Genomic DNA, 11,887 nt, shown 5'->3' on the forward strand with positions numbered 1-11,887 from the left:
TGCCACTTGAACCATGTAGATCATATCACTCTGTATCATATAAAAGTCTTTTTGTTATCATGGCTAAAAAGAAGACAGGCCAAACACTTTTCCATAACAAGGTCATGGGGCCATTGCACAAAGCCTTGGATATGCTTTTTTATCATTGAAAATGAGTGTGATGTGACATTAGGAATCACACTTCACAATTTTCGGAGAAATTAACATTAGAGGTTACTGCTGATTCCAGGAATGAGAGATAAACCAAGAAATACAGTCCAGCTGGAAAATGAAGGATGCTCTTCTCACAGTGGGCAACAATAGGCTACAGCATGTGAACGTTTGTAGTGAATCTGTAAAGTTTAATTTCATAACTCATAGCTCAATGGAAATGTATCTGTTATTTAAAAAACATGTCATGAGAGCGGGAAAAATGTTGCTATGTAGTCTAGTTGATTGAAATCGCTTAGTAAGTGATGGGAGAATTCGGTGTATGTGAAAGGTAGGATGGAGAGAGAGAGAGAGAGAGAGAGAGAGAGAGAGAGAGAGCGCGAGAAGGGGTGGTCAGACACTTCGTCCCACTGTATCTCACATACACGCAGACAGACAAGCGCGTCAGATCAGAAAAGCCTTGCATGGGGGAGGGAGGTCGACTAGCCGTGAATTCATGATGCGTTATGGCTCAGTCTTTCGCGTTTCTCTCCTATAATGAATAATAACCACTGTTTCTTCACGTACTGCCCCATGGATGTACAGTGTGTCGATGTTTCATTTCGTCCTGCCATTATTCGCCAAGATGCCTGCTGTGGATATTGCGTTCTGTGGAAAACGAAGAGATATCTTTAAGGATTCGGCTGTTTGCTTGGATTTATGACAGCCTCCCGACAAGACTGACAAGCCAGGTAACGCGAAAACTTGACGAAGTTGCTTTGAATAGGCAATACCATATTACAAAAATGATACTTTCCCCATGTCTTAGAAACGAAATTGTTGGTAATGACATCTATGGCCCACTGCGGTAGCCTAGGCCTATATTAAATCTAGTTATTTCGGGAACAGTTGTTTTGGATATTCCGAATACTTTAACAATATGCCATGTCACCAACCTACACATTTTGTGAAAATTATCGAGGGGGCGGAAAACTTTCTCACAGGTGCCTGAGGACATGTAAACTCCAAATTGTTTACTTCACTGTGATTGATTTCTAAGCGGCTAAATAAGCTTGAGTTGAGACGTGATTTGCCCCCTGCATACATCTCATGAGATGTGCCTTTTTGTCTTTTTTCTATAGACTACAGTTTCATGTCCCCGTATGATATATGAGATGAGTAGTTGCCACGAATCAGTTCAAGAGCATCTCGTGTATGCGTGATAGTTTTTTAGGATTAGATCATTTGTCTGCAGTCGGTTACCAAATCTATAGGGCAACACGAAAACTCATGCCGCCCTTGCTATCGTTGAATGTTATCGAATGCCTTACCTTAGTCTGCTTTACTGCGATCAAATGTCTTAAATATACGATTTTCCATACCACAGTATGAAGAAAAAGCTGTATCCTAGCGTTAAGAAGTCTGTGAAGTCAGAGACTGTGAGATCGTTTTGTCCCCTTGAATTGTGCCATATCGGCTATGTGATGCAAAATTATTTTATTTTGTAATTCGCAATACATTGTCATTAGATGCATGCATTCTCATGTGTTAATTCTGAAATTGGAATGCCTTTAAAACAGTTGTAACCTTCAGTCAAGCACATTCCTCTTACACAGATTTTAACTGATTGCAATTGCCTTGATTACAGTCTTGACCAAGCTAAAAACTTAGTGCTGTATTCATACATAACATGTAAGATCTAGAAATAAATTACTGCTAAGTGTTTGTATAACATGTAAGTTACAGCCTATTTTTGCAGAATATAAAACAGGGATATTTGCTTTAGATTTGTTAAATTTCCGCTGCATGGCTCAAAACGTTTCCCTGTCTTCTCCTAATAGGATCAGAGGCAGCCAGCAGTGTCTAAATGAAGTTTCCTAGCCATGCAATGTTCCTGGAAGGCTGTGATCCTGCTAGCCTTGGCCTCCATTGCCATCCAGTACACAGCCATCCGGACTTTCACCTCCAAGCCCTTTCACCTCTGTCCCATGCCAAGCCCCCAGAACTGTGGCCTGGGCGCCCAGGACACCGACCCGTCTTTTGAGCGTGGCTGTGAGGAGTACCCCTATTTCATCTACAATGCCTCGCGCAGAACCCACATCTTAGTGCTGGCCACCACCCGCAGTGGCTCCTCTTTTGTGGGCCAGCTGCTCAACCAGCACTCGGACGTCTTTTATCTCTTCGAGCCCCTCTACCACGTCCAGACCGCGCTCATCCCGCGCCTCTCCCACAGCCGGAATGCGGCGGACCGCCGGGTGATGCTGGGGGCGAGCCGCGACCTGCTGCGCAGCCTCTACGGCTGCGACCTTCACTTCCTGGAGAGCTACATCAAGCCGCCGCCGGCCAACCACACCACGGACAAGCTGTTCCGCCGCGGGGCCAGCAAGGCGCTGTGCTCGCAGCCGGTGTGCGACGCGTTCGGCCCGGCCGACGCCAACGTGGAGGAGGGCGACTGCGTCAAGAAGTGCGCGGCGCTCAACATGACGCTGGCCGCCGAGTCGTGCCGCGAGCGCCGCCACACGGCCATCAAGATCGTGCGCGTGCCGGAGGTCGGCGACCTGCGGGCCCTGGTGGAGGACCCTCGGCTCAACCTGAAGGTCATCCAGCTGGTCAGGGACCCCCGCGGGATTCTCTCCTCTCGGATCGAGACGTTCCGGGACACGTACCGGCTGTGGAGGATCTGGAGGGCTACGGGGAGGAAGCCCTACAACCTGGACCTGACGCAGCTGACTATGGTGTGTGACGACTTCCTTAGCTCCGTGTCCACAGGCCTCAGCCACCCGCACTGGTTGAAAGGAAAGTACATGCTGGTGCGATACGAGGACTTGGCACGTAACCCGCTGCAGAAGACAAAAGAGATCTATGACTACCTGGGCTTGCCCATGGACAAGAACGTGGTGGACTGGATACAGGCCAATACCAGAGGGAGCAGCGAGCTCTCGGCCAAACACAAGTACGGTACAGTGAGGGACTCTGCGGCTAACGCCGAGAGTTGGAGGCTGAAGTTGTCCATTGAGATGGTGGACTACACGCAGACCGTGTGTCAGAAGGTCCTCAACATTCTTGGCTACAAAAGCGCCAAGTCCGCAGAGGAGCTCAAGAACATGTCTGTTTCGCTCGTGCAGGACAAGAGTTTTGTACCCTTTTCGTAACAGAGATAGTTGTTGGAGACTATTTTGATATATTTATAATTGTTGCCTTATGACTATTAATGTTATTTTGAGCTTATGATCTTGATTTGTTTCCCATCTCCTTTGAAATTTGCACTAAGACTTTGCAGTCCATGAATTCCTGCTGTTCGGGCTCCCAGCTAATTTAGGAAGAGCACAACAAAAATGAGACCAGGGAATGAGCTTTCTGAGTTTCTGAGATTTAATGTGGAAGGATTTCTTGTTTTTAAAAGGACCATTATAAGTTACACAGATATCAAATGCAACCACCGATACCAACAATCCAGACTCCTCAACGACTGGCTGTCGCTTCAATGCCAGTGAATGTTGCCATATTCCCATCCAAGGCAGTATATGTGTTGAATGAATGCTAAGGAAATGTGCAAGACCATTCATGACGTAGAAACCACACTGTACAAAAGCAACTGTGCAATAAATGGTGAATGTCGCAGTCTACCTTTAACATTATTGTAATTGATGCAGAGCAGATGTGTACCGATGAGATTTCACATGAAAAGGATTTAACATCCACTGTATGTAACCTGATATGGTGTGAGTGTCTTAAATTAGAGGCCGCTTGAGCCATTAATTCTCTGAATGCATCGTATGGAATTGAAGTCCTGTCCCAGGATCAGCCGTAGAATGTGTACATATTACATCAGAATTTCGGGCTGGTCTGTAGATGGTGGCCATTGAGATGCAGAGCACAAAGGCACGGCGCTTTGATCTGCCTGACTGCCATGGCTAGAATCCCACTCTCTCTTTTCAGAGACTCTCAGGGGTGTTGGAAGCGTGCCTCCAGAAACGCATTCCTCTCTCTGAAGGTGACAGGAAACTGTCAATGCCGTGATGAATGTTCTCCTTGCCCCTCTTCTCTGATGTGTTTACATATCTCTGCGAGTGGGAGGAATTAATGTCTTTTTCTTAACCGAAGCATAGTAATAATACACTCTGGAAATCGTTAGCACTTCCTAACACAGTCGGCACAAGTGCAGATGCAGCTGTGACTCTGTCTTTTCTGTGATTGGAGGAGCCTGATGTGAGGGATCCACATTTACAGCATCCTTATTTTTGCTATTATTTATTTAATGGACAGAGTGGCAACAGTCACACCTAGATGAACTTTGACCTCTACAGTTAGAGGTTTGCTGTCTCAAAGGAAATAGAGCTTAGGTAAATAAAAAACAGACGCGGTGCCCAGATTCCATCTCTCAAATCCTAGAGTTATGGTGCATCGCCATCCTCTGACAAGAGCAATAACATATGACCTAAATACTCTCCCTGGACAGCTCCAAATGGTTTCAATAAGTAAACCTATTTCTCCTGCAGTAGCTGAGGCAGTGGCTAAACAGAGGTAGAAGAGCATAATAATACGTTTTTTATTCCGCATTCAGGTTCAGCTTTTGTATTTTGTGTTCTGCTGCTGTGCCGTCTAGTGTCATTTTAGCATTTATTTTAAATCGACTTTTCAGGGGGATTTTTGTTTTTATAAGATTGACCTTAATTCAAAGGTCACTGTCTGTTTCCCATGTGTGCCATGCGCCGCGTGATCTGCTTATCCAGTCATGATGTTTATTGTTTCCCAAGGCAAAACATATGGCTCACACAAAAAACGGATACAAAAAAAAATAAAACATTCCTGCTGCTTCCGCTTTCATTCTCTCAATTCCGCTGAATTTAGTCACAGGATGAAACCACTCTTAAAGGCTCAGAGATGAGGACTGGGAGTTGATGCTATCCATTTCTGTGTACTTCAGCATCGCAGTTGGAAATTCACTTCATCCTCACTCACGCAACCAAACTATGAAGAGCATAAACCCGCTCAACTCAGTCGAACAGTTGGCCTGAATCATGGGACGTGCATTTCACTCTCCTTTAGCTTTCGCTAGTGTGTAGTTTTCAATTTCCTGATGAATTCCGCTCTACCTGCACATCCGGAAAGATTGATTATTTTGCTGTGATGAACAGTAGACTCGCAACTCTCGACAGAAAAACGTGATCATGTCAATGCTCTGTTTCACAATTAAACAATTAAACATTCTATGATGAATGAGTGAAGCAACACAGGCTCAGACAATAATTGGTAGTGATAAGGTGGTTCTTTTCTAAATATTTAGCAAAACACTGCACAGTTTGCTTTAAGTAGAAAATTGTGCGGATGGTTGTTTGTTACCTGGGTATATTTAGGCTCAGTGTAGGCTTACAGAAGCTCTCTCTCTCTCTCTCTCTCTCTCTCTCTCTCTCTCTCTCTCTCCCTCTCCCTCTTTCTTTGTGCTTTATCCAGAGAACTAGCCTCTGCCGCTGGCAGCTTTGGGGCTTGCTGACGACACACTGAGCTTCTGTCATGGCCATAGTGGGACTCCTGTAGGGTGCCCGTGGGTTTGGGCTGCGTGGGCTGGAAGCCCCGGTCCTGTTGGACAGAGAACACACTGACGGGACAGAGCAGCTGCTCACACCCGCATGAAATGCAGCCAGAGTTAGATTTTTCTTTTATTTATTGTTTTTTTGTTGTTTTTGTTTGTATTGTTTGTTCGGTTAATTCATTGTTGTTGAAGGACGAGTGTGAATAGTGACCAAACACTGTTGACACATGCTGATTAGACCCTGTGCTGTGTTGCATGTGAAGGCCATTTAATGCTTGAATACGATAATAGGATGTGTGTGTGTGTGTGTCTGCGTGCGTGCGTGTGTGTGTGTGTGTGTGTGCTTGTGTGTGTTTGTATACAAGCTCTTGTACAATCATTGTACATCTTTTTTGAAACCGCAAAAACCCTTGGTTGGATCATCATTTCTCATACAAGCAATCTAGCCCATGCAGGCTGATTTTTAATACGATCCCCACAGAATATTTTGCGATGCGCGTGCTCCGTGTGCGCACGGCTCTCAGCCTCTACGGGCCATGCATGCGGAACAACCCCAGGTGCATGCTGTCAAGAGGCTTCCAAAGCATGTCAAGCCTCTCCACAACCAAGGAGGAGGGGCTTGGACCGGTACTATGTTCACCACGGGAGAGCGCTGGCCTCTGACGCGCCGTCATGTTGACTGTATAATTAACTGTACTGTCCTGTCAGTGGGTGTGCAGCATCCTCATGTGGAGAGAGCTACTGCGTATAGCCCATAACGGATCAGTGCCCCGATTCATCAGTGTGTACTGTACTCCTGGTCCTGTGTATTTACAGGGGCCGGACACAACTCCCCTCATAGTGTGCATCTCAACTGATAGATATTATATTAGAAATGAGGAGCCTACTAAAAGTAACTAGCTGATCTACAGCCATTTGAAGTGCATGGTGTGCTCTCACACAAGACTTATCAAAGGCGACGCTCTGCTATTTGTGTGAGCCACCCACATGCGCGTTTGAAGGAGCCACGGCAGCAGAAAAGGCGCATTGTGTGAGGCCAATGCGCCTTTAATGGGACTCCCATACACAGAGATGCTGACACAATGTTTTCGTGGCAAGAGCCTTCAAATGGCCTTCATCATCAAGCCTGCTTCGGTCAGTGTGTGTCCTGGCCATGTTAAGCAGTGCTGTGTTGACTGGGTTCCCTCTAAGTGATCAAAAATTACTAGTGGTCCATCTAGGTTACTGCTTGTCTTGTTCACACCAGACTTATTCTCAGGGAAGAATTGGTGTAGAAATCCTTAGTGCACCCCCGATTTCCAAGGGCTTTATCCAGTGGCGTAAATAAACTTTATGAGGAACAGCGAACACATCCATCGGTTTTACATGCAGTTGTTTTCCACATGTTTGATGATCACGTTAAAACTGATGGTATCAGCCCAGCCATAGGTAGTGTCAACTATCATCCTCTGTCTGTCATTGTTCAAAGCCCGCCCCATACCAGATAAGCAGTTGTAATTGACCTTTCACACAAGTTCCGTATTTTTGACCAGAAATACGCAATGGCTGCGGCAATCTTCTTCCTCACCAGCAGACTACAATGCTTTATTAGTAAGGCAGTTTACAGTATATCATCTAGTCTATACTACAGTATAATGTACATACTGTAGGCTACAGTATGTCTAAATGGATACACTACTGATTTGTCATTCTAGTTAACAGTTCAGTAACAGTTAGCCTGATGCTTATGGACAAATTTCTAATGAAAAAATGTGTACCTTTTTTTTGTTGTTGTTTTGGTGTGGTCATGAGTTTTGTAACATTGGCAAATGTAATATTGTGTAGACTTAGATCCATTTTTTCTTGCACAGGTATGTTTTTTCTGATCTGTTGACGTATTTCCAGTTATTGTGTGAAAGGTCAATTGGCGCCCGGATTTTTGGTGATTGGGAAGTAGACTGCAATTGGGAAAATTGGCATGGCAACCCTGCAGAGCGAATTCACCCGGGCTCTTGCTGGGTGCCATAACACAAACCACATCAGCACATGCAGGGGGTGCTGGTTGCCACGTGTCAACTGTAACTGACAAGTTCATCGTTTTTTCATAGTATCGTAAACAGTTGAAAAATCTTTAAATTTTGATTTCCAGGTTAATTATTGATCTGAACCCACGCCAGTAGATTTGGTGGTGAAGTATCCATTATGAACTTCCCAAGCATCTACTCTCACATCGCTCCCCGTCTCCCTGGCAACCTGTGGTGATAAACTCGAGTCTTCCACTGAAGAGCATAATTTGACAGAATGATGCATAACTCAGCTGCTTCTTTATTTCTGGGAGGAGATTCAGAAGTGTCATGGTCTCTCTCCCTCTCTCTCTCTCTCTCTCTCTCTCTCTCTTTCTCGTTTCTCTGCTCCTCTGTCTCTGTCATTTCTCTTCCGCCCACAAAAGCCTTCTTCTCTTCCCCCTCTCCTCCGAGCTTTCCTATTTGTCTCGATATTGTGCTGTTGTGATGTGGTAAACAGGTCCATGTTTTGCTGAAAAACGTACGTGTGGTGTTCCCAACATCACAAGCACTAGGATTTCACAGCTTACAGCACATGGGACAATTCCAGCGTTTTTCCTGCATTTACAAAGAGCGGAGAGAGGGAGAGAGAGCGAGAGCTTTTACCTACGTGTTCTGAAAGCCACATTTCAGCTCGTGAAGCCTTGCGGAGGGAGACTGGGGCAGCTGGGAATGAAAGATGAAAGGTAATAACAGCTCTGACGCCGAGGACAGATCCCTGGTGGTCTGTGATGTCAGCGATTACGGAGTAATTTCAAGGGAGATTAAAACACACACCGAGCCACCAGCAGCCAAATGGAATTACAGCTGATGGACCTCTGTGATGAGAGTGGAAAGGTCCCGCCGCACAACAGAGCCACATTAACCTCAATCCTGAACGGCACGCGGAGCCTCAACACTGTCAGGCTCGCACGCAATTCTCACTGGGCCGTATAGCCATTTCTCATCCCTTTTTTCCATGACATTGATTCCATGTGGGTGGGAATGAGAACAATCATGCGAGCCTCAGCCACATCAAGGGTTAACTTTCATCACGCTAGTTCTTCATTCAGCGCCATGAAAAATGTGCCTGCGTGCAAGATAATGAGGAGAGGAGCTGGAATGCAGAATATGGTGATTGGGCCGCTCTGTTCACGGGGCATTATGGAAAGGCTTCGGTTGGGATTCCTGGGTATGATTGACGTATTGGAGAGGGACGCTGAAAGCAGCCACTGTATTGTTGTTTTGATTATGCTGATCAGATGAAATTTGTGTAATCAAATCAGCTGTGGTTTGCTGGTTTGATTGAGAAACACTTGAGAGATTATCACGAACATGAATTGGTGTAGTAATATTCATGCCTCCCCCCAATACAGCCGTCCACCCACCCGCACACACACACACACACACACACACACACACATAGGGCCACGAGCAGAAGAGCCAGCTAGTTGCGCTTGTGCGGTTGTTCCCTCAGGCAGTGACTCAGCCATGATGCGATCAGACTGCCTTGGTTCCGTTAAGTGAGCGGGGAGGACACGTCTCCCAAGAAATGTCATCATGTCCTAAGCGCACCCGTTGTAAAAGGCTCTTAAATGCCTATTCCAGGCACTGCCATGGAGACAGCTCTGCTCTTGACACCACAGTGACACACACTCGCACACGCACACAGACACACAAAATCCCCTCCGCATCCTTGATGAAACCAGAGGTCAGGAGAAGTGAAATGTCAATCAAAACAGACCTCTCCCTCTCTCTGGCTGTCTGTGTTTGCATGTCTGTCATATTGTGTAACATTTTGCACATAGACTTCCCTAGATATTTATGGCAGTGCTCAGGAGATGGTAGTCCTGTGTGTGTGTGTGTGTGTGTGTGTGTGTGTGTGTGTGTGTGTGTGTGTGTGTGTGTGTGTGTCCACGTTCCATGTTTCATTTCTGCATAGATACAAGTTAATTCAAGTGAATTATTCCCAATGGGAAATGTAAAATAAATTCAGTGATGACTTCCATACCACATGGTATGGTAAGGAACACACACATATGCCAGTTGTTCAGCAGAGTAAAGTGAGTTTTTCCATTTCTTACAGAACCATTGCACTGAGGACAGCGAATGCTGGATACAGGGCTCATTACTCCAGAAGGAGGCCAGATATCACTTCCCATCGCTCACAACATCCTTCTCTTCTCCTCTCTCTCTCCCCCCTTTCTCTAGGCTATGCATTAGTGACTTACAGAGCATCGCTGAGCAAGTAGACCTTCAAAGAGCCGCTCGCTCGCTTGCTCCGCTTCCTGACTCATTTGGACATCATCCTCGTGGCTCTCGCTGGCGGACGGTTAGCTCAGTGGGGGGGTGGGCGAGCGGGGGGGGGTTTGGTCGAGGAAGCCCCCCCCCGTTCTCTCCTCTCTCCACGGGCGGCCGGCACAGCGTGTACCTGAGGAGCGCTGGGCGACGCGGCACTGTGCGGTGCTGCTGGCTCAATTTGCGGCGCATAAATCTGACAAACGGTAGGGGGCCAGTTGTCACAATGAGGCGTCCAGTCACACAGGTTTCCTTTGCTTTGCCGTGTTACTGGAGCAGTGTCCCCGTGAGAGGAAGGGGGGGTCGCAGTCTCTCCATCATTCTCCCCACGTTAGTTAGCCGTGTTGGTGAAGCATAGCATCCACTGTGTGTGTGTGTGTGTGTGTGTTGGAGGGCGGGGGGGTGGGGCGGGTGTTTGTTTATGTGTGTGTTTCTTCATGCATTCATGCCTACTTATTTTTATGTCGGCATGCATGTGTATATACGTGTGCTTGTATTTATTCCTTCATATGGTTGTATGCGTTGATGTCTGTGATAACATACAGTACCAACACATCTCAGCATGGGCATCTACAGTATATGTGCGCAGTGTGACTTGGTGTCCAAGCATCCCTGAGTACATGGTGTTCTCCATCACAGCACTGGGGTGCCTGCTTGTGCGTGTACTGGCTATATGTTTGTGTACATTGGCTGGACAGAAGAGCTTGTGCACAGAAAGTGGATGGGGAATGTCAGAGACAGCTGTTAAGGTCACGCAGACAACAGAGACAGGCATCATGGGAAATCTATGCCCCTATATTGCAGACTGGCCACGGACATGTGGATTCACTTTAGTGGGGATAAGGGTGAAATGGGCTTTTGGAGAAAACCTCACAGGGCTTCTTCTTTTAACCCTTTGTGTACAAGGACCATTTATTGCAAACCTCATTGCAGTACTGGACATCAAGAGCAGACTGTGCAATGTAAGCAATAATGCATGGCAGCAAATGCATTGCATTATTATTATGATTAGATACCAAAATACAAATATAAACAGATAATTCTCACCAGGAGCTTTATTGTGAAAGATGTGGAATAAAGATACCATTTATTTGTGTTTATGTTTTTATTTATGTTTCCTTAGCAAGCACTTTTGATAGCGAGTGGTTAGATGTTGCCATTTCATGCCGTGTAGGTTATGATATATAACTGAATTTAGAGTGCAGTGTATTTCGTTTGACCAGCAAGTACCTGAAATATTAAATCCATTTAAATGAAATAGCAAAGCCAGTGCCAGAAATGTCAAAAATCAACCAAGGGGGCTGTGTGCAACTCACTGTGAAGCATGGCTCAAAGTGTCAGGGTGGCTGTCATCTATTCACTGAATGAATGCCTCATGTTTGACATGGCCCCAGGGAATAATCTCCATGTTGATTCTTTTTAGAATCTCCACTCCTCGCGGAGCTCAGTGCTTTTTATCCCGCTCTTCCTTTTGTTAGGGAGATAATGGAATACAGGTGCCAGAATCCCACAAGAAGATTTAATCAATATCTAAGTTGTGTGTGTGTTTGTGTGTGTGTGTGTGTGTGTGTGTGTGTCTGTGTGTCTGTGTGTCTGTGTGTGTGTGTGTGTGTGTGTGTGCAGATTGGTTGGTGTGTGTATCTAACACAATCAATTCAAGCACAGGGACATAACATTTAACAACTGCATAGCAGCATGCACTCACAAACACACTCCCAGAAATCTGCACGTGCATGCATTTGTAGACACAGACACATGTGCCACCGTTGTACTTTAGTCAACACACATGGCTTCCTCTAAACTTCAGGCAGTCGAGGAAAACAGATTTTGAGGGGGATGATGCAACCCTGCCTTCGCACGTAGCAACGCAGCTCAGATGAAAAGTATTTTCTCTCAACACATACAT

At 46.0% G+C, this 11,887-nt stretch overlaps 1 protein-coding gene and 1 long non-coding RNA gene across 2 annotated transcripts in view; both read left to right on the forward strand.

Annotated features, from left to right (window-relative positions):
- Positions 1-5,852, forward strand: part of LOC134096229 (uncharacterized) — a 19,783-nt gene extending 13,931 nt beyond the window's left edge. The window contains exon 3 of the long non-coding RNA XR_009940724.1: positions 5,584-5,852. This is a non-coding gene — a long non-coding RNA (uncharacterized LOC134096229). The remainder of the gene's footprint in view (positions 1-5,583) is intronic.
- Positions 607-3,919, forward strand: LOC134095681 (carbohydrate sulfotransferase 1-like). Its single transcript, XM_062549346.1, has 2 exons — positions 607-881; positions 1,971-3,919. The coding sequence occupies exon 2, from the start codon at positions 2,013-2,015 to the stop codon at positions 3,279-3,281; it is 1,269 nt and encodes a 422-aa protein (XP_062405330.1). The 5' UTR covers positions 607-881; positions 1,971-2,012; the 3' UTR covers positions 3,282-3,919.
- Positions 5,853-11,887: the final 6,035 nt, after the last annotated feature.

This window comes from Sardina pilchardus, chromosome 11 (genome assembly GCF_963854185.1).
Source record: "Sardina pilchardus chromosome 11, fSarPil1.1, whole genome shotgun sequence".
In the NCBI taxonomy this organism is placed as follows: Eukaryota; Metazoa; Chordata; class Actinopteri; order Clupeiformes; family Clupeidae; genus Sardina; species Sardina pilchardus.

Coding starts and splice junctions, on each gene's coding strand:
- LOC134095681 (XM_062549346.1), top strand. CDS start 2,013: ATGCAATGTTCCTGGAAGGCTGTGATCCTGCTAGCCTTGGCCTCCATT.